Source organism: Silene latifolia, chromosome 8, assembly GCF_048544455.1.
Source record: "Silene latifolia isolate original U9 population chromosome 8, ASM4854445v1, whole genome shotgun sequence".
In the NCBI taxonomy this organism is placed as follows: domain Eukaryota; kingdom Viridiplantae; phylum Streptophyta; class Magnoliopsida; order Caryophyllales; family Caryophyllaceae; genus Silene; species Silene latifolia.
Genome location: NC_133533.1, coordinates 103,855,731 through 103,878,867, shown reverse-complemented (window position 1 = coordinate 103,878,867; position 23,137 = coordinate 103,855,731). Strand labels below are relative to the sequence as shown.

At 37.9% G+C, this 23,137-nt stretch overlaps 1 protein-coding gene across 4 annotated transcripts; it reads left to right on the top strand.

Moving 5' to 3' along the window:
* The first annotated feature begins 202 nt into the window (after nucleotides 1-202).
* LOC141597167 (sucrose synthase-like) lies at nucleotides 203-9,270 on the top strand. 4 transcript variants are annotated; one of them, XM_074417530.1, is made up of 13 exons: nucleotides 203-579; nucleotides 4,309-4,423; nucleotides 4,958-5,078; nucleotides 5,466-5,617; nucleotides 5,710-5,902; nucleotides 6,114-6,449; nucleotides 6,661-6,930; nucleotides 7,105-7,221; nucleotides 7,313-7,479; nucleotides 7,566-7,790; nucleotides 8,039-8,602; nucleotides 8,696-8,834; nucleotides 8,999-9,270. In XM_074417530.1, exons 2-13 carry the CDS (start codon nucleotides 4,329-4,331, stop codon nucleotides 9,029-9,031), a joined length of 2,412 nt encoding a protein of 803 aa, XP_074273631.1. In that variant the 5' UTR covers nucleotides 203-579; nucleotides 4,309-4,328; the 3' UTR covers nucleotides 9,032-9,270. The 4 variants fall into 4 exon arrangements, with proteins under 4 accessions (XP_074273631.1, XP_074273629.1, XP_074273632.1 ...); XM_074417528.1 differs by lacking the exon at nucleotides 203-579 and adding an exon at nucleotides 3,522-3,653; XM_074417531.1 differs by lacking the exon at nucleotides 203-579 and adding an exon at nucleotides 3,666-4,055.
* The last annotated feature ends 13,867 nt before the right edge of the window (nucleotides 9,271-23,137 follow it).

Here is a 23,137-nt window from a genome sequence, read left to right as displayed (position 1 = left end):
GAGATTATGAATCTATAATCTCCCCCAAAACATTATAAATGCCACTTCCCCTGACTTAATATTAATTAATTAAACCTCTCAAGGTTATTTCAAAAATAAAATAAAATAAAGGGTACAATAACGAGTACCAACTACGAAGTACTTAAATGCCACTAATGATCAAGTGAAAGGATAAACAAACACACAGTGATGTCTTAAAATTGTGGGCATATGTCGTAAAACCAGAGCTTGTAAAACAGGAACTAAAAGTGGTTTTACTTAAAGAACACGGTAACTAATCTTTAATTGTAGCAACTTGTATTTAACTTTCTTGTTTTTTTTTTTTTAATTAGCATTCCAATTACGACTCCATTCAAGACTCCTCTCCGTACCATAATGCTACCTCATTGCCTATATAAACCAATTATGGATTTCACCTTCCATCATCAAATCAAAATCAAATCAATCTTATTCTATTACACTACGTACAAATTCACATTATTATTAACAAAATCGCGTTGAAGTTATACATTGCTCGTTATTATAATTGTTAAAACCTCGGTTCATCGTATCAGCATTACGAATTTGTCACAAGTTCAGGTACCCATTTTTTTTAAGATTTTTATTATCGCCTTATTAACAAGTTTTATGATTGGTGTCACTTCTTATGTTTTTATACACAAATTCTTATTTGTGACGGAGGGTATCCGTCACAAATAAGAGACGGGTACCATATTGTCTCATAAAAAACCCATAGGGGGTGAGAGAAGGAGCACATGGGGTGGGTGCCCACCTTGTCCCCTCTACCCATTTTCACTCATAAAATACCCGTCGCAAGATCCGACCCGTCACAAGCAAGACTTATTGGTTTTTATAATTGTGTTGTTGACATTGGAGGGTCTTGATTAAAATTCACTATTTAAATTAGTGGAATAGGATACTATTAACTTTTTAATTTTTTTTATACTAATAACAAAAAGCTAACATTGAAAAAGTGAAAGAATATGCCCTTTACATCATTGTACATCACTCAATTAGAGCACAAATCATGGATACAATTCAATTAACATCAACTTTTTTGATATGTCAATTTGTTTAATTTTTTCCTTTTGTAGTACTTGTATATTTTTAAGGGTGTTTGCCTTTTTGTTTAGGGTACAATTAGTATCCAAACCCATACGATACACGATTAAACTACACAAATTCTTGAATAAGATGAGTGTGTATTATGAAGCCTGGTCTTTTCTATAGAACAATCATTAATTTATTATTATGAGTTTTTCTAACCTATATTCACTAGGCATAGGATAATAAATTAAAAAAATAAAAGAATTAAATGTGTTTCTTGTAAATAAAAGGAAAAGCGATGAGATATTGCAATTTCTTATTAAAATAACATTTAATTTTTTTCCTATTTTAATTTCTTAACCTATGTCCACTTAGAAAAATCGATCATTATTAACAAAAGAGTGATTTTTATACAAATAAATCGTCTTACGGTGTGAGACGGTTCTATACTACTTATAAATTCTGTTATTGGTTAAACTTTGTGGGTGGAATAATCAAATGTTCGGTGACCCTAACTTTAATGTCCTTTCCAAGAATTCCTTGAATAACTAGATTATCATTTATTTGATCATATCCACAAAGCATTTGTTAGAAAATTATGTACATTAATTTAATCTGTAAGCATTGGATAGTGTTCTTTAGTTAGCACTCCGACATTGTTCTTGACCGTTCGTAGAATGACGTGCACAAAAAACCAGAACATATACCAAAACATAACAAAGTTGATTAGGTCTAACTTATGTTTTATTTCTAAGTTGTTAATAATAATACTCCGTAATTGATAAGGACATCAATGACAATAATGTTTCAAATCGAAAATAATTTGTTATCTTTAAATATGAATCGTCATCTGAACCGAAAAAAATGGTGAGAAAGGAAAATGGAAAACAGAAAAATGGTCAATGTGCATAAATGACCCATAAGGGCCCTAAGACAATGTTATTTCTTAATACAAAATCGCCCGCTTACTGATATTAATAAATGAGTGTGTTAAGTGTCGTTTCAAACTATAACACGATCTTATTCTGGGTAAGTCTGTAAAACGATTTTACAGTATCACATTGTAAAACCATGTAATTAACAAAAGACTTTAATGCATTATTATTAAGAATGGTGATTGGTGAAAGTTGTTTTAGTGAGAGTTTTTAGGTAAATAATCACTTATTTTACAATAATACTTATATATAACGGTTTTATATAGGAATGGTTGATTTCTATATTAGTATTTGTTGTAATTTTGATGGATTATATATTATGATTTTATGTTATCCATTTTGGATATTATGCAGAAAGTTGTAGTAGTTTGATGGGTTCCACGTGCAAAGGAAATTAATAATGCTGGAAATTTTGGTGGATGTTGTTTTCTAATGTTTCTAGTAGTCGGCTACTACAATTTGTTTTACGTAGTACGTTTTATATTCTTCTTTTGCCTTATTTTTGGTCATTTTCCAAGTCACATAATGCGACCTCTGTAGAGTTGTTGACAAATTGACAACCTTTAGAGTAGTTTTCTACCCTTTTTCTAGATGTAAAGACAAATCCAAATCAAAAACCATTTTTATTAATTTTCTTTCTACTAAATGGCAAACACCTCATTGTCAATTGACCATTTAATCTAACTCTAATTTCTTAATAAAGTTAATTAAAATGCAAGTAAATGAACTTTTTATTTAAAAAACAAACCAATCATGTTCACCGTTATACTATCGTACGAGTTCAGATCAAACTTCCTTTTTTTTTTTTTTACAAGGAACGAAAATTAAGCTGATCCATTAAAGTAAGACTCACAACCTCTTTCTCCTACTTTACTCAGTTACTTTCCCACTTACTGTTACTTTAATCGTATCAAAAGATCACAATCTTGTTACCGTTGCAAATAAGGATTTATGTAAAGTACAAAAGTAGGTCTAAAAGGTGAGGAGAGTCTCTCCATTTCCTAAAAAGAAATGGAGAGGCCATTTCCTATCGGTGGTTCAGATCGTATTCTGAGATCATCGAACGGCTCAAAATTTATAGATAAAAATAAAGGGATAATGAAATTTGGTGAAAAAATATTATTAAATGAGTTTAAGAGAGGAAATAAAGAGAAAGAAATAAAGAGAAAGAAATGGAGAGATCCATTTTGGTCGAAAAGATGCTAGAAAAATACTCCCTGCATTCAACTCCACTTTGCATGTTTCTATTTTGCACACTATTCACAAGCAGACATTCAACTTCAATTTTCTCTCGATACATAAGTTAAAATATATTCATGTGTGATCTTATTTGATTCGTCTTTAAGAGTACATTAAAAATATCTAATTTTTATAATTTTTGCAAATACGTAACTAAAGATATTTATTGTGTAAAAGTTGCGTTGGCAAACGTGATAAAACAAACATGTAAAGTGGAGTTGAATGGAGGGAGTATAGAGTACATAGAATACAAATGGCAAGACCATAATCAGTGGTGGAAAATCCATTTAGACAATATTTGCATTTATTGCTTGCTTGGTATACAAGCGACCCTGTTGGCTGATGCTCATCTATAAATTCCCTAAAACCCCATTCTCCTAAAAACACATCCGTTTACTCTCCACTTTCTTCATACCATTTGACTATTTTGTGGTGAGTTTGAGTGTCCTTTCTTCCTCTTCTTCTTATTACATTTTCACATTATTTTCTTAATGCTTTTTCATTAATCTTCTAGTCATGTTTTATCTCAAATTTTAGCGTCATTGGCATAATAGTAGACGTTACCATCTCGTAAAAATGTCGATTCTAGGCTTAACCACCTATTAGTTGTTCATTAATTTAGCTTAAAAATCAAGGCGGGCTTTTCCTTAATAAAAACTACCAAATTAATTACGGTAATTAGAAATTCTTGTGCAAGACCAAATGTACAACTGTGACTTCAATAAGGTACCACTTTAAGTCACATTTCTCGGATCATAAAAGTTTCAGTTCATAAATTTGGACCCTATTCCATATTTTTGATCAAAGTCGTTTTCAGGCAGCTTAGTCATTAGAGTAAGACGTGTTCATTTTTTTAAGTGTCAAATTATATGTTTTTTATTTATTTTTTGACGAAGGTAAACAAAATCCATCAACTTATAATAATTAACAAATACATTTCTTTTCTTTTTTGTTCGAAAATAATACATTTCTTATGGGATACTCCATAGTTAGTTAGTTTGGTTAATACCGAAATTCAGTATCACCCGTTGTGTCTATAATTATCCGGTTGTTGGGTTTAACAAAGGTGTTAATTTTGTTGTTACAGATTTTAAGGTTAGCTAAGAAATGGCAGCTCGTCTGACCCGAGTACCCAGTCTTAAGGAGCGCTTAGATGAGACTCTCACTGCTCAACGCAATGAAATTCTACCCTTCCTTTCCAGGTAATTTTTTTATACTTTTTAATCAATTATTTTTTTCAATTTAATCTTACTCCGTATTAGTTTTGCCATTTAATTACTTGTAGTGATTAATTTTTCCAGAAAAATTAATTTTTGGGTGAACAATGTAAAGTTTAGCCGTTTTGTAGGTTTCAGGGTAGTAGTTTCATAATATTAATTGTATATGATGTAGGAGACGGTTTTATGACAAAGTTATTATAAACCGACCCATGATCGTATGGTTGGGGGGTTGATTTCTTAGCGTATTAATATATAAGACCGTCTTACAGGAGACTAATTGTATAAATAGATAGTTTTCGAAAATCGGAAGGGTTTATGTTTTACTTTGTTTATTATGTGGATTAATTGACTAGCAGGAACATTGATCTGTTGATTATGCGTTTATTCTTTACTTTGGCTCTGTTTATTGATGTGTTCTATAATATGGTTTCCTTTTTAGGGTAGATTCTTTTGATAGATCACATGTTTGATTTAGTTGGGTACTTTTTAATTGATTGATCAATTAAATTTGGATAGAGTTACGAGTCATGGGAAGGGAATTTTGCAAGCTCATGAGGTGGCGGCTGAGTTTGAAGCGATATCAGGCAACAACAAGCTTGCTGATGGTCCCTTTGGTGAAATTTTGAGGCACACCCAGGTATAAAGTTCTCAACTTTTCGATAGAGTTAGCATAAAATGTTATATCAGACGGTTTTACATAAACTTACCATCCCATTAATATAGGAGTGCATAAGGATTGATTTCGATTGTTTTCACAACTGAGACTGTTTCATATGTGCATTTCACTGGTTCATGCTTTCTACACCCAAAACTGACTTGCATAACATATCCGTTCCATAGAAACTCACACTTGCATTTTATACCGTAAAACTACCAAAACACTATCGATCTTGAGACCCTACACCGTTATTACGCTATCTACAACTGACGTTGTACTTCTGATCCCCTACCTTTGAGATAAGGAGTAATGTTGTTGTTGTTGTTGCTTCTCATGTTGTCTACTTGTCATAATTACAATTTTCAGGAAGCAATTGTGTTGGCTCCATGGATCGGTCTTGCTGTTCGACCACGTCCCGGTGTGTGGGAGTACATCCGTGTCAATATTGATGCTCTTGCTGTTCAGGAATTAACTCCCTCTGAATTCCTTCACATGAAGGAAGAATTGGTGAACGGAAAGTAAGTTCAAGGATTAATTCGTGTCTTTTAAATCCGCATTATTATGATATGGAAATCTGACATGCTGTTTACCATTGATGAATGATCTGCAGCACGAATGGAAACTTTGTGCTTGAGCTTGATTTCGAGCCATTCAATGCCTCAGTCCCTCGCCCAACCCTTTCCAAGTCCATTGGTAATGGTGTCGAGTTCCTTAACAGGCACCTCTCTGCTAAGATGTTCCATGACAAAGAGAGCATGCGCCCTTTGCTGGACTTTCTTAGGATGCACCACTACAAGGGCACGGTAAAAATTCATTATTGCTACTTTTGCTTCGGTAGGATTCAATTCGTGTGCAAATGTGCACTGTGAAAGTCTTGAGGGGCAGTCTCTTTACTGATCCCTCTATGACACTGTGGATCTGATCCAGATACTCTTTTGATTTACCAATATGCCTTCAGAATGTCAGTGTCCTCTGTCCCTTTTTCTGAAGTTGTGATCTTTTGTTGTTTTTCAGACAATGATGTTGAATGACAGAATCCGAAACCTGGATTCCCTTCAGTCAGTTCTTCGCAAGGCAGAAGATTTTTTGTCCGCCCTACCTGCTGACACACCCTACTCCGAGTTCGATCACAAATTTCAGGAAATTGGCCTGGAAAGAGGATGGGGAGACACTGCTGAGAGAGTGCTGGACATGATTCAGCTTCTTCTGGACCTTCTGGAGGCTCCTGATTCATGCACCCTCGAGAAGTTCCTTGGTCGGATCCCGATGGTATTCAATGTTGTCATCCTCTCACCGCATGGTTACTTTGCTCAGGCCAATGTGCTGGGTTACCCTGACACTGGTGGCCAGGTAACCTGTTCTTTTGTTTTATCATATATGCACTTCATTTATGACATTACATTCTCATATATGCCATAAGGTTAAAGTCATTGCTGGATGATGTTCGTGACCTGGGTTCAAACCCCGTTGTTGTTATTGAAACTGCCTTTGTGACTCCCTTTAAAAAACACACAGTATTACTTTTGGAGTCCAATATTCTGATCAATATGTTGTTCTTCAGGTTGTGTATATCCTAGATCAAGTCCGTGCTTTGGAGAATGAGATGCTTCTGCGCATCAAGCAACAAGGGCTTGACATTGTCCCTCGCATCCTTATTGTAACTCGTCTACTCCCTGATGCAGTTGGAACCACCTGTGGCCAGCGCCTCGAGAAGGTTTTTGGAACTGAGCATTCACACATTCTTCGTGTTCCCTTCAGAACTGAGAAAGGCATTGTCAGGAGATGGATTTCTCGTTTCGAAGTTTGGCCTTACCTAGAGACTTTCACTGAGGTATTACCCCTTCTGAGTAGACTCACCAGACTGGCCCTTCGCCTTCTGGGTCGTTAAGGGTCAATGGTCATCGGTTTTGGTTCCAGGGTTGTAGCTATAAAGGCTTCTATTTCAAATTAGTCAATACTCATATTATTTTAAATTTTGATCATGCTAATGAAATTCCTCCTTCAGGATGTTGCAAATGAAATGATTGGAGAGCTGCAAGGGAAGCCTGATTTAATTATTGGAAACTACAGTGACGGGAACATTGTCGCCTCTCTGTTAGCCCACAAGCTCGGAGTTACACAGGTCTGTTTGCTTAATTGAGTTTCTATTCAGCATTGTGTTCTAACTGTGCTTCTCAAGTTTAACTCCTTGTGTTTATAAATCGGTGTCACAGTGTACAATTGCTCATGCATTGGAGAAAACCAAGTATCCAAACTCAGACATCTACTGGAAGTCATTCGAGGAGAAATACCACTTTTCTTGTCAGTTCACTGCTGATCTTATTGCCATGAACCATACTGACTTTATTATTACCAGTACATTCCAAGAGATTGCTGGAAAGTAAGAACTTTAGTTTTGATGACCGAAATTTCATCTCTGGGAAAGTAAATTATGTTTACTAATCTGCGATATTTTGTTTATTTCAGCAAGGACACTATCGGGCAATATGAGAGTCACACGGCTTTCACTCTTCCTGGACTCTACCGAGTTGTTCACGGAATCGATGTATTTGACCCTAAATTCAACATTGTCTCACCTGGAGCTGATCTGTCTGTCTACTTCCCTTACACAGAAGAGAAGAGAAGACTCACAACCCTCCATCCCGAAATCGAAGATCTGCTTTTCAGTGATGTCCAGAACGAGGAGCACATGTAATTTTCTCTACCGAACTTATCCTTACTGTTACATTCTTTTATTTACCGTGCGACTTTCCAGGTCGTTGAGTCTTCACTTTTAGGCGATACTCCTGCACTGACTAATATGACATTTCTCCTACACTTTAAAACAACTCAACTCATATTTTTTTATTGAAAGTTGGTTTTTAAGACTATACCCCCAGTACCTGCAAAGTCCAGGTGAGATATAGCTCAACACTAACCTTGTGAACTCGTATGAACAGATGTGTGCTAAAGGACCGAAACAAGCCAATCATATTCTCGATGGCAAGACTCGACAGGGTCAAAAACATGACAGGCCTTGTCGAATGGTATGGTAAGAACGATAAGCTCAGAGAGCTTGTTAATCTCGTGGTTGTCGCCGGTGACCGTACGAAAGAGTCCAAGGACACAGAAGAGAAAGCAGAGATGAAGAAAATGTATGAGCTAATCGATCAATATAAACTAAATGGCCAGTTCCGGTGGATCTCAGCCCAAATGAACCGGGTCAGGAACGGTGAGCTGTACAGGTACATTGCAGACACCAGAGGTGCATTTGTCCAGCCTGCTTACTACGAGGCCTTCGGTTTGACTGTAGTGGAAGCCATGACTTGTGGTCTGCCAACGTTTGCTACTTGCCATGGTGGGCCAGCCGAGATCATAGTCAACGGGAAATCAGGCTTTCATATCGATCCATACCATGGAGAAAAGGCGGCTGAGCTTCTCGTTGATTTCTTCCAGAAGAGCAAGGCTGATCCTTCTCACTGGGAGGCTATATCACTAGGTGGACTAAAAAGAATTGAAGAGAAGTAAGCATAATTGTTTATATTCTATTAATATTTCTACTAGGTGTTTTGTGATGTTTCTCTAAGTCTTACATTTTGGGATCAACTTGTGTGCAGATATACATGGAAAATTTACTCTGATAGACTGCTCACACTTGCTGGTGTTTACGGTTTCTGGAAATACGTCTCAAATCTTGACCGTCGTGAAGCTCGCCGTTACCTTGAAATGTTCCATGCCCTCAAGTACCGCCAGCTTGTAAGTGAAAACACGAAATTTGTAGTAGTAGCAGTAGGACAATTTTTTTTCGCTTTCAAGTCATTATTAGTACTACCACTCTGTGACTGTTTTACCAACTAAGCTATATATCTGACATCGCCGTGATATAAAATATGCTCATATCTTCATGTCTTTACTTTCAGGCCCAGGCTGTTCCATTGGCCATTGAAGAGTGAAGGAGAGGAGGCAAAGAAGTGTTGGCTCGGTGGGGACGCATGGAAAAGCGGATCTGATCTGTACTTGTTAAAATAACTCAAATTCTTTGAGATTGTAATCTGAAATGAATTCCGTAGGATTTATTCAACTCTTTGTTTATCTTTGTTTGTGAAGGAAAAGCTTTATCCTCCCTCCATTATGTAATGATAAGAAAACACGACCGTTGTCTGAGTTTAAGTACTTGATTCATCCCTGTAAATTCGTTTTCTTCGTCTCTCGCTACCAAAGTTGACAACAGTGAGTAACGATCGTGTTAAGCATCTTCCCTATTTTTGTAAAGCAGTGGCCATTTTTGAGGGAGCCAAAGCAGTGGCCATTTTTGAGTAACGATCGATGATATAATATAAGACAACGCACATAATGCCTTTGGAGCAGTTTTGTTTTAGCTAAGGCGAGTGATAACATAAGAGATGGTTGGATTATGGCCCACTGCATTTCAATTGGGCTTTGGTGTTTTGAAGTTGAATCTCAATAATTTCGATTGCTTCTCTAAAGGTAACTTGTGGAAAATATTAGTCAAAAAAGTAGCTAATAAATACAGTAAATAAAGAAAACATGTGACAATCCCTTATATACTAAATGAATAGGAAAAACTCAAAGTTTTCCCGCCTAAAATATTTTCCCTATTTTGATATAATTTCTTATTTTTTTCTTATTTCAATATAGTTCCCTATTTAAGATTTGATTCTAGATTTTTTGATGATAAAATTTTCATAAAAATATGCTATTAAAAAAGTTATAAAACAATATCATTAAATCTATGTAAAAACTTTTTTTTCGTTAAAATACACATTTCATGTTATGAGTATTACTTAAATTTTTTTTTTTTCTCTCAAATCAAAATATAATGATGGAAAATGTTAAAAAATAATAAATTTTCAATTTATACTCTATAAATATAGATACTAAAAGGTAAAATTCTATAAACCCCGTGCAATGCATTGCACGAGGCCTATACTAGTTGATATTATACAGAGTATTTCATAATGTATTTTATATATATCTTGAGGTGGTGGTATTATTATTTTACATAATTTATTTTCACATTATATTATTTACTTATGGTTGTACTTTTTTTTAGTAATACTTTCCTTTTGATACTCTAAGTAAAAGAACGCTCTAAAACACTTGTTTGGATTGGGGGATTTAGAGGGGAAAAAAGGAAGGGAGAGCAGGGATTTAAAATCTCTTGTTTTGATAGAAAATGAGAGTAGAGGAAATGGAGGGGGAGAGAATTGGAGGGATCCAATTTCCCTCATTCAGTTCTAATTAAAATTTCTCCACAGTAGGTAAGATTTGGAGGTAAATTGTATCCAAACAACCACACTCCATTCCCCCTCCCCTTCCTTTCTTTCCCTTTCCCTAGGCTCCTTCCCCCTCCCCTCCCCTCCCTTCCCTTTCCCTCCACTTTTATTATCCATTTGGAGGGAAAGAAAATGATGGAGAGCAGGAGATTTAAATTCTCTTGTTTGGATAGAAAATAAGGATGGAGGGAAATGGGGGGGGGGATTTGGAGGGATCTAATTTCCCTCCTCTAAGCCTAATCAAAAAATCTTCACAATAGGCAAGATTTAGAAGGAAATTGTATCCAAACACTCGCATTTCTTTCCCCCTCCCCTCCATTTCTCTTCCCTTTCTTCTCTCCTATTTTAGCATCCAAACACACTTTATTGAGTAATTTGGAGGGAAAAGAAAAGGAGGGGAATATTGGATTTAAAATCCGTTGTTTGGATAGGAAATGAGGGTGGAGGGAAATGGAGGGGGAGAGATTTGGAGGGATCCAATTTTCCTCCTCCAAGCCTAATAAAAAATTTTCCACAATAAGCAAGATTTGGAGGATTCGATTTCCCTCCTTCAAGCCTAATCAAATTTTTTTTACAATAAGCAAGATTTGGAGGGAAATTCCAAACACCCACATTCTACTCCCCCTGCCCTCCCCTTCCCTTCTCTCCCTTTCCCTTTCCCTTTCCTCCTTCCTCCTTCCTCCTCCCCTCCCTTTCCCTCCACTTTTAATATCCAAACACACCCTGAATTCCTACCTTTACAACCTTTTAAATTATGAAGGAGAGGAAAGAGATTGAGAAAATGAAGGGATTTGAGAGGGGCAATGGATCCTCCCCATTACATATCCCTCTCCATTACTTATCAATGAATACAATTTAATTTCGAGAATAAATCGACGGCCTAGATTTATTTGTGATGGTGAAAAAATTGAGGTGGAGATGAAATGTCTTGAATGCATCTGATCCCTCTATTTTGACCCCAAACGAAATCCTAACCATTAATAAGTAATGAATAGGTAATGGAGAGAAAGATAATGGAGTCAGACCGTTTGAGAGAAGGGAAATGAAAATGGTATTTTTGTTAAAGGCAAGCGTACTTCAATGAGTAAATACATATTGCGAAAATCAACACGCTTATTATTATCAGTGCTATTATCATCAAAATTTGCAGTTCAAGTTTGGTTCAACCCATTTTAACTATGTTCGTTACAGTTCAATTCACGTCCATTAAATTCAGTTTAGTTTAGAAGGTTTCAATCCGAAAAAATAAAAGAAAAGAAAAAGAAGATAAGTGTAAAATGATGTATTAATAATGCTCCTATTTTGTTTTTGAAAACTTTGACTAGTAAATATAAAGAAATATTTGTGGTAAAAAAAACCTATGGCAAAGTGTGTTTTTTCCTAGGCCCTGGTAACTTACCCGACTTGAATAACCCGGTCGGAATAACCCAAACCGCACCAGTACAGGAGATTTGAATTTGTTCTGAATTCGTATTAGCCCGACCCTATCAAGGTAATATTTGTTATCACATACTAACTATTATGCCAAATAACTTGATAACAACCCACCCAAAAATAATCCGAACCCGAAATGTCTTAACTCGGCCCCATCCGATCCGAATAGGGGTCTTAAAATAAATGAAGGACCTGTGCACCATAAACGTAGAAAAAAAGGCCCCAAATATGAATGGAGTAGTGTATTACGGAGTATATTTCTAGGTTTGTCTTGAATTATTCCATCAATAAATCTTGTAAATTCGATGGTCGAAACTGGAGGCTCTGTTCCCGTGCTCGTGGCTAGACCTGGCAAACTGACACAACCAGTACGACCCTACCCAATAAGGCTGACCGGAGACCCGAAAATGACCAGAAATGTATGACCTGAAAGCGATTTGATAAACCCAAAGAGAGCTGAACCGAAAATGACCATACTCGAAGTGACCCGATTGATTCAAAATGACCTGAAATGACTTAATAATGGCAAAATCACGACTCGAAATGACCCGAACGACCCAGAAGGACTCTCCCAAAATGAACCGTTCCGATGCGACCCGACCCGAAAGTGATCCAATAAATTGACCTGAAAATGACCCAATTCGAAGTGACTCGCCTCGAATGACCCATTTGCTAGGTTTAAGTCGTGGCTGCACAAGGCCTTATACGTCCTTGTACCCGAATATTTGTTAACCCTATTTGATCTAAACTGACCTGACTCAAACCTGACCCAGTTAACATGTTAACCAGATCTATAATATTTACAGTCTTAAAATCGTGTATATACCGAGTAAATAAATAAGAAGATTACTTATAAGTTATAACAAAGTCAAATTGTCAAGCTTGTGATCTCCCACTTGCTCCTTATGAGAGGTTACAAGGAGGAAATGATATCGTTACAAATTGAGAATTTGGGTAACGAAGTGCACCCTACCAATTTATGGTTATTTTAATTTATGTTGTCATTTCTGATGAGGCTCACATGGAAAGGTATGGAGTACTTCTCATCAATCAAATGAAGCACCCATGCTTGTAATTTCATTTTGTCCCCTCGGCTCTGCTCTATGTCCTCTACTTCTCTACTTGTATGGTTAGGCACAAGTGCAACTTCTTCAACATAGCGAGCATGCACGCATATGATCCGCCGTCAATTTGGTTGCTCTATATATAAAGCATTTATTATTGCGAACGGATCCTCTCCAGTACTTAAAAGAACTGGAGGGTCCAGTTCTGCCCTAGGATGATTACACGTGTAGAGGTTGGCAATTAAGGGTTGTGATTTTTTCTCTAAAAAATGTCACTTATCTCTTAATGCCTTCTTCTGTTCTTCATCAAATTTAATCGACCCTCCTCAATTTGTTATCTCACAAGTCCTGCATGCATAGATAGTTGCCGGAATATTGCCGGAAAACGGATTCCGGACGAGATTAAGAAAATTCAAGATTGAAAGCGGTAAAATCTCCGGGAGAATCGAACAAGCATAGTGAAGATAATTGACCCCAATAAATTTACCACTCTCAACTACTGGCCAATATTCAATTCCTTCTTCAAATACGATCTATAGATGACAATGAGCAAGCGGTTTAGAAGGATGACGGTCCGGTGAGGGACGACAGTCAAGTGTTTTAGCATGAATCTCAGGGGTTTGAGGTTTGGTCACCATTGTTGAAGAGTTGTAATTGTCCCAAGATTATTTGTGATAGTTGAATGTGGGACGAGGATGTTGAGTTTGTCCCATATGATGAAAACTTGTAATTGAAATTATCAATGGAGGAGTAATTGAAGAGTTGGAATTGAATTAGAGGAAGAAGTCACAAATAAAGAGACAGAGGGATATTTGTTGCTTTGGAAAATCTTAACCCTTCAATTAAGCCCACTCCACGTGTCATGATCCTAGAGAGAACTGGACCTTCCAGTTCTTTTTAGAACTGGAGAGGATCTGAACGCTTTATTATTACCATATTGTATGTTGTAACTCCATGTGCTATGAGGAATATATATCATGATTGGTCCTCACATAAAAGATTATCTTTCACAATAAATAATCTCGTTTAATATCATTGTATATTTGTATTTTTGCGACGGATTTAAATAAATATTGTCAACGGTAATTAATATTTATTGTTTATCGTATATATGAATTATTTTATGTTTTGTTTCATTTAAATCCGCCGAAATAGTATTTTGTATAAGGAGCGACATTGAAGTCACTAGCATATTAAGGGACTAAATAGGAGACCAAATTTCAGTTCCTCTTCGCTCCTAAACATAAATTAAATATTTTAAGTTGCAGTTTTATAATGCTTGAAAACACTTTAGGTCAACTAATAAGGGTTATTCTAACTTAATCCGAGGTCTTGTGTTCGAATCCTGGGAATGCAGCATTGTTAAAACTTATGAGGGAGAGTTTTAACGCCCTTACTAATCCTTTGAGAGAGAGTTTTAACGCCCTTACTAATCCTATCCGGCTCGAATCTGGATTAACCTGAATGGTTTACACCCAAAAAAAACTTGAGATCCATTTCAAGCATTTTTGGGTACTATTAACATCTAATCAAAAAGATTGCATCACGGTAAAATACCGAGACTCATTACCACCCACTCTATTACAAAACTCATAACCTTATTCAACGGAAAATACTAAAACTCATTATCACCTACTCTATTACAAAACTCATAACCTTATTCAAAACAATATCCTACTTAAAAAACAATAAATTAGGTGTAGCTCAGTTTAACAAACACTCAAGTCAATTGCGCCGACTATTCGTTCTACTAAGGGAATATGAAATGTATCTGATCTCCGCATCCATTCAACCGTAACTACACAAACCCAATATTTAATCAAAGATTCTATTTTGATTAATTAAAGAAATTAAAATGTAAAATTTAATTGGGCGCTGTTGCAATTGAAATACGATAAAAATGGTGTAATTATATTCTTTTAGCCTTTGGAAGCGTTTCCACATGCCCGTCGCTCTCACCTTTCTATATGTTTCTCATATTCAAATCATTTGAGACGATTTGTATTACTTGGGACAAATATTGCATTGTTGACTGACTCAATGTTTCATACTCTTGTCTTCTTCAAATGATTCCCTTTGCCAATTTTGTGACTATTTAAATGCTCTAGTGTCACTTACCGATAAAATGTGTAATGTTGTCTTTGTTGAGATGACCATTTTAATCAAAATTATGAGATAATGGTTAAAATTCAATCGATATTTACCCCTTTACTTGAATGTTTTTAGGGCTTGAAGAGTGGTTAGTGCACATGCTTACCATGTATTGAAACTCAACAGATGTGAAAGATTTACATTGAATGTGTGATTTCTATTCATTGATTACAAGGGTTTAAATACAACTATAATGTAGCTAGAATTAGGAATACAAGATCTTTTCTAAGCTTGATGTGCAAGACAGTAATCTAGAGATAAGGAAAGACAACTATCAATAATTACAATTTCCTAAAGACGATTATTTACGAGTTATGGAAGTATCTTTAATAATATCTTTTACACGCTCCCGCAAGACGGTCGGTCGGAGAGTAAGACCAGTCTTGGAGACCAACGTGACAAAGCGCAAGCGAGGAAGTGGTTTGGTTAAGACATCAACAATTTGATCAGAGCCATTGATATGCTGCACACGAAGACGTCCAATTTGTACCTGTTCACGAACAAAATGAAACGACAAAGTTAGATGCTTCATTCGCGATTGAAAAATCGAATTAGCAGAGTAATGAAACACTCCCAAATTATCACAATAGACAGTCGGAGTGTGAGAGATGGGCACGCCAAGTTCGAATAAAAGGGCAGTGAGCCAAAGAAGCTCAATCGTGGTGTCGGAGACGACTTTGAATTCCGATTTAGTCAATGAGCGTAAGAGAGCACGTTGTTTCTTAGTTGACCAAGAGACGGGATTCGAGACAAGAAATATTAGATAACCACAAGTAGAAACATAATCTTCCTTATCACCCGCCAGTGTCGCAAAAAGCATGAAGAACGAACGGTGACGAGTGAGTAAGATGAATACCGAGATGAAAAGTGCCTTTGAGATACCTCAGAAGTCCTTTGAGAGCCATCCAATGGGACTCAGTCGGATGCGTAAGGAATTGAGCAAGTCCATTTACCGTGAAGGAAAGATACTGAAGAATACCAACGGATTGCACGATACTGTGATTCATCATGTACTGACAAATTAGGCTGACGAATAAGAGATAATTCCGTAGACATGAGAGTAGACACAAGGCGACAATCAGCCATGTTATAGCATAACAAAATGTCGGATATATATTTCGACTGATTAAGATGCAACCCACGTTGCGTCGGAGTAACCTCAATACCAAGAAAATAGGACAGGGGACCCAAATCCTTGAGAGAAAAGCAGCGTGAGATATCAGCAAAAAAATTGAAATAGCCGTGTCAGACGATCCAGTCACAATAATATCGTCCACATAAACAAGAACAAAGATACGAATACTGCCTTTAGTAAAAATAAATAAAGAGGAGTCGGAGATAGATAGAGTTTACAAACCCATAGGACGTAAGAAAATTATGTAGTTCAGTGAACCACGCTCGGGGAGCCTGCTTAAGGCCATATATTGCTTTAGACAATTTTCAAACATGTGTCGGATTATTGGCGTCAACAAACCAGGCGGTTGAGTAAAAAAAACATCATCAGACAAATGACCTTGAAGAAATGTGTTATTGACATCTAATTGACGAAGAGACAACCATAAGAGATAGCGATGCTTAACACAAGACGGACGGTAGTGGGCTTGTTGACGGAAATAAGTTTGTTTGGTTCATCGGAATTTGGGAGAAGCATGTTATTGGCTGGCATTGGTTATCGGAAAAAAAAATTTGGCCAGATGAATTATTTAAGTTTTGGAGATCTCTGATACCATGAAAGATTTACGATTGAATGTGTGATTTCTATTCATTGATTACAAGGGTTTAAATACAATTACAATGTAGCTAGAATTAGGAATACAAGATCTTTTCTAAGCTTGATGTGCAAGACAGTAATCTAGAGATAAGGAAAGACAACTATCAATAATTACAATTTCCAAAAGACGATTATTTACGAGTTATGGAAGTATCTTCAATAATATCTTTTACAAGATAAACTCTGATAGCAACTTGACACAAGACTGGTTTTGTGTGATGATGAAGAAAAGATAGCGAGGATCCTAAGTTTCCACAGAATACTCACATAAAAATTAAGTTGATAACTTAACAAATTTAGACTCAAAATCCACAGATTAACACAGGATTAAAAGCTTAAACTTGGACAACATAATCAAATCAACCCACAGTCTCAGCACAGAATTAATCTAATTATGCCAAACAAACTTTGATCAATTAACCACAGATAATTCACATGTTAATTACCAGCCCTGGTTCAAAAACTACAGACTAAAGCACAAGTTTGATAATTGTTGAGAGAAATCTTAAGTTTAATTTCATTCAAATAAGTTGTTGAAAACAGTTGAGGCAATGGTCCTTATATAGGCCTTCCTGAGTTACAATTCAAGTTAATCTACATCCAAAGGCCAAGATTCAATCTAGAAAAGTACAAAGTAAATATAATGTTTTACAAACTGAAAATGAAGTCAACTAAGTGAAAAACAAAGCATCTGGGTAAAAACAGATTGAGATAAAGCAATGCACAGCCTCGGTTTGTCCTGTTGTGCGCATGTGGTTGTTGCTCTTGTGTGTTAGCTTCAGAGGTATCGAGGTGTTTAATTGCTCCTTTGGCTTCTTGTTCTCCTTGCATATTAAGGGAAAGAAACATCCGAAAGAACTTTTAAGCTAGCTTTGATTTGTCTTGCCAAAAGAGGAAATGTACTTTTTGGTCCCTCAGCTTTCCTTCTGTTGGCATGCAAGCTAGGTGGTTTAGTGGTCTGGTTGCTTGAGCCCTAGGAGTTGGAACCCTATGGTTCAGCTCCTGCTAAAGTGGGTATAATGGTATATGCTCGAGACCAAATTACTATTATTTTTTTCCGCTTTTGTGTTAAGCTTATTAATTTTCGTAATAAATGATGCCACAAAAGGATTTTTTTAGTGAACGTGTCACGTTAATTACTCCTGAAATTTTTTTATGTAAAGACGAAGAGACCCAAGATGAGAACCTGTGACCTCTTGGTCACCTGGCTCTGATACCATGTTGAGAAGACCATCTTAACCAAAACTCTAAGGTGATGGTTGAAGTCCAATCAATATTTAATATCGTAATAGTCTTATATTCCACGATTGACTGTTTGCGGACATCGCATTAAAAGTGGCCAACAACACAAGGCGGTTGGCTGTGCTATCTGTGGACAGCGGGGGGCCCACGGGGACGCTTGGGAGGAAGAGAACAAGCGTTTGCATTTTTGTTGGAGTCGCCACCAATTTTTATGGGAAATTGGAACCGTTCGAATACCTTGTGCCATGTCTAGACACAAAGTAGAGACATGAACACTAAGCAATCGTTACCCTTAGCATTCTATGTCTAGAATGACTCTCGTGGATGCCAATGAACATGGGTGCTCACGGAGATTTGGAGTAAGGGGTGAGGGTACGTATTAGGAAGCTCTTTTGATCGAACACCTAATCCCGCCCGCCTCGATAGCGGCCTCTACTAATGATTAGGGACATCATTTATACTCGATATATCGTCGGTTATATGCATGCAATGCAGCATCCAAGTTTTAATCCTAGCATGTGAAGAATTAAACTAAGTCGGTAAACACGTAATTTAATCATACAATTAATGTCTAAGTAGGATTTAATGTTCAATTACATGTGAAAACATACAAATGATACAAGAAATATGATAAATACAATAAAAGAAAATTACAATAATGAAAATTACAATAATTACAATGGAATAGGCGATTTATGTCGAAAATACCTTTAAAACGGATAATTTGAGAAAACGAAATAAAGGAATAAATTAACGAACAGAAACAGAGGGCGATAATACGATTAATAGTTAATTATACGTATGCTAATTAAACTAGGTCAAGCAACAACGGAGTTGGGACGAAATTCAACCGAAAAAGCAAGAGAGCTGCGTCCCTCAGAATAAGCGCGGCGATTCTTTGCGTCATTCTGACTTTGAGATTCAGTTGTGAAGCCGGAATTGCGTGTTGTTAATACTCGTTGGTAAATTTAATGATTGATTAAATTATTTACTCGGATGAAAGTGATTAGCAGGTTATTTATATGTGATTAATGGTCATAAAACACGGATAAGACGGAATTAAACGAATTATTTACATGAATGAATGATTAATTAGTGCCATGGGTTAATGAAATAAACTAAACAAGATGAATTAATGACAAATTAATGACGAATATGATAGACAGATGAAAATATATCAAAGAAGTGAATTACAGAAACCCAATATGAACGAATCGAATTTCCATAACCCGGATTGAGTTTTATGACGGAAACCCGCAAATATGAGATTACTTGGGATTTAAGTCGCATTTTAATGATGAACAAAACATGTTAATGATGAATAATAATATACGTAACATACATGTGGGATTAATATGCTATTATGGCAAAGAATTAAAGAACAAACGAAAACAAATAAAAAAAGACGAATTACAGAGGACGAAGGAAGAAGAAAGGAAGCAGGAACTGCGGCAGCCTCACGAAGAGGCGCAGCAGTATCTGCGCCCCTTGAAAGAGGCGCAGCGATTCTTTGCGTCCTTTCTCGACGGCTTGTCTTCTGGAAATCCGTAAAAAGAGGTTTTTAAAGCATGGTTTTAGAAATCGGTTTTAATGATATTTTCGATATAAACCTTACATTAATGATACAAAAGTAAATAACAATAAATAAAAGAGAGATTTACACCCTCAGACTTACATGTTTGACGAAACGAGAAGGACTAAGATATCGATTAGTGATGCTCGACGCGAATGTAACGAAAGTGCCCTCGTAAGAGGAAAACGATTAAATTAATTAAAGTTGATTGATGTGGAGTTGGTCAAATTGGTCGGTCATGCAAACGAGGCTGGTACTCAGAAGGATCCGAGCTTACGTGGTCAAATGTTCAAGCACGTAGACGCCAAAAAGTAAGAACAAAGGTCTAGAATGCAAAGGGAGAAGAGAAGGGCGGACACTCGCGTGAGAAATATGAGGAGCGAAGGCTCCTATTTATACTAATCACGTGAAGGAATTAGGGTTTCGGAGACTCTTTGGAAGTGAATCTTGGAAAGATATTAAAAAGATACGAGAATTACGCAGAAAAGGACCTGGGAAGAGGGGCAGCAGCCACTGCGTCTCTTGGAAGAGGCGCGGACACTGCTGCGTCTATTCCCAAGTGGTTTCCTCCTGCGGAAGAAAGATTTCCGTGTTTAAGTTATGGTAGGACGGAATAATTTGGTTTTCCTTAATATCTTATGTGAATATTACGGGAAATTGTTTACCAAAGGATGAAAATTATGAAATATGGAATAGAAATATCCGGAACATTCCAGAACATTCTGACTCGGGATTTAACGGTTATCAGAAAATGAAGACGGCTTTAGGCCCGGACTCCAAATGTACTCTAATTACTGTCAAAACGACCGTATCGGCACGTAGATGACAACTAAGAGGTAGACATTAATATTTGAGCAATCACTTGATGATAAACTTACGAATTGTCACAAATCGTTCCGCGTAGCAAACATGCGGCCCAATCATCACCGGGTGGTTTGCGAGAAGTGCAGAAATGAGGTATCTACAGAGCCCCCACTTTGACTGAGGCTTGGACAAGGCGAAAGTCAAAGTATAGCCATCAGGTCAATCGAAGATTACAACCTGACGACTATGGCGACGCGAGGCGGCTCAAGGGGTCTGAGCCAAGGACCTGTCGTCGGGAACATTTTAGTGTCTGTCGACTATCGGGGAGGGTCATTTAAAGTCCATTAGACTACGTAAGGAGGCTCGCCAACCATAAGAAGAGACCATACCTGAGACTTCTTTCTCGAGATGCTTCGGGAGGTACATGGGAACTATCGAGCCAAGGTCAGGCGTAGGGACTAAATAAGGTGAGCAGCAGGACACTGGCGGGAACTGGCTGAGAGAAGACTGCTTAGGTAGTCTTCGGGAAATAATTGCGAGTAGCAGGACACAGGCGGGAACTGCTGAGAGAAGACTGATTGGGTAGTCTTCGAGAAATAATTGCGAGTAGCAGGACACAGGCGGGAACTGCTGAGAGAAACAATGTCGATCTCCATGTCTTGAGAGGGAAAGTATATTCGCTTACTCTCGCTATAGTGAAGGCGTGTCGAATTCCGTGAAATGCTCGTTGCGACAAGCAAAGGTCTTGGAAGAAATAATATGCAACCGTCTGCTGCTGGCTTGGAAAATGCGGGTCGGAATGAAAGAAAATCGTCAAACGGACCAAAAGGATAAAATAGCATCGGGGAAGAGGCGCACCAAAGATGGGCCCACAAATAACGAAATCATAACGAATTTTTGAAAATCCATATGGAGGGAACACAAGGAAGAGGCGTAGCAAGAGCTGCGTCTCTTGGAAGAGGTGCAGCGCCTGCTGCGTCTATTCCCCATATTGTTTTTTTCTGCGTAAAAACGCGATAATCAGAGGTTTTGCAAATCATTATTTCGAAACATAATTTACACATTTCTCTCTCAAATCTTCACCATTTCCGCCAAGGTTTGATCCAAAAGCTTGCATTAATCATGACTAATCGAGGTATGTGTCTCATTCTTGCATTACTCTTCCGTATTGGCTCAATTTTGGATCGAAAAAATTAGGGTTTATGACCCAATTAATCGAAAATTTGGGGCTTTTCCCCCAAATGCATTTGCCTTGTGAAATTGACATTAGAAATGGATAATTGGTAATATAAGGAACGTAACCATGTATTTGTCTCTAATTTTCGTTGAGTTTTGAGCCTTTGAGTGAAATTTGAGACGGTTTCACAGCTAAACCGTAAATTGCTTCGAAAGTAGCCTTAGGATTGTCCGTTTGCGACGAAACTTGATATTTGGGATCCTTGGATGATGGGTAAACTTTCTACCATCTCGGAATTTTGGTTTGTGACAGCTTTTTCGGGACACTTTTCTAGGGCATAATCGCCGTTATAACGAAATGCTGCCGAAATTTCGACTCGAACCCATGACTAGGCTTCAAATTAGGCTTGACTCGACCCAAGTTACCACATGAGTGATCGGGTTCGTGGGAATATGGCCAAAGATGGCGAGAAAAGAGCGATTTCAGGGCTTCCGAAGGCTCAAAAATCCCCTAACCAAGGCTTGTCGTCACGTGACGCGGCCTAAATTTGCTTTAATGTTGCAGGTGATGTGGCTTCTACTTATGGGAGGACTCCCATGGAGATAGATGTTGCTACTGTCGAGGAGGCTTTAGATCAGGCCTTCACCGCCGCGGTGATGGCAGCTGGGGACGGGGTCCATGAGGAGGAGGCTGTTGAGGAGGAGGAGGCCCCGAGACGGGCCAACGTTGGGCGAGGAGGTCGTCAGCTGAGAGGAGCTCCTGAGTGGGCTGAGACTTGGGAGAGTAGGTACTTGCTGTGGGCTACAGAGGGTCACCTGTCCTACAGGACGGTGAAGAGCTGGGTAAATAGGAATTCACTACTCATTACTCATCCTCTTTCATTCATTTGTTCATATCTCTTTCAATTTTCATTCAAAACTAAATATAGCTTTTGTTTCAAATCATAATAGGAGGCCGGGAACATCAGGTCGTTCTCGGGCTGCACGACAGCGATGGAGCACTACGAGCGGCTGTCGGCGGAGGAACGCGCCATGATCGAGCGCGGAACGTTCGGTTCTTTGGTGCAGGCCTGGAGGGATATCGCGAAGAGGAAGCTGCGGGCTAACCTTAGCATGGTCCGCGCTTCCTTGGACCGATTCTGGGATACGACTTCCACGTTTCACATGCCTTTTGGTGAGGTGGGAGTCACTCTGGAGGATTACGGCATGATTTACAGTCCGCCGTATGGGTGTCGAGGCGGTGGAGTGGCGGAGGCGCCATGAGGGTGGACTCGACCGAGGCTAGGAGATTGATCGGCTGGAACTTGTCGCCGAGGGTGTCACGATCTGCCGGGTTTGGTGCCCAGCTCCTACGTTCGAGACTACTTTGCGGGAAAGATCCGTGCTGGTGACGATTGACGGGAGGGAGACGGCTCCTCCTCTCTGTCTTCTTCGAGCGGAGGGCTCGCTTGTGGCTCGGTGGTTTTTGTCTTTGATTTACCTCGGAGACAAGGGCGAGAGGTTGTCGACGAAGCTTCTTCCCTTCCTTTCGACCGAGCTCCCTAGGG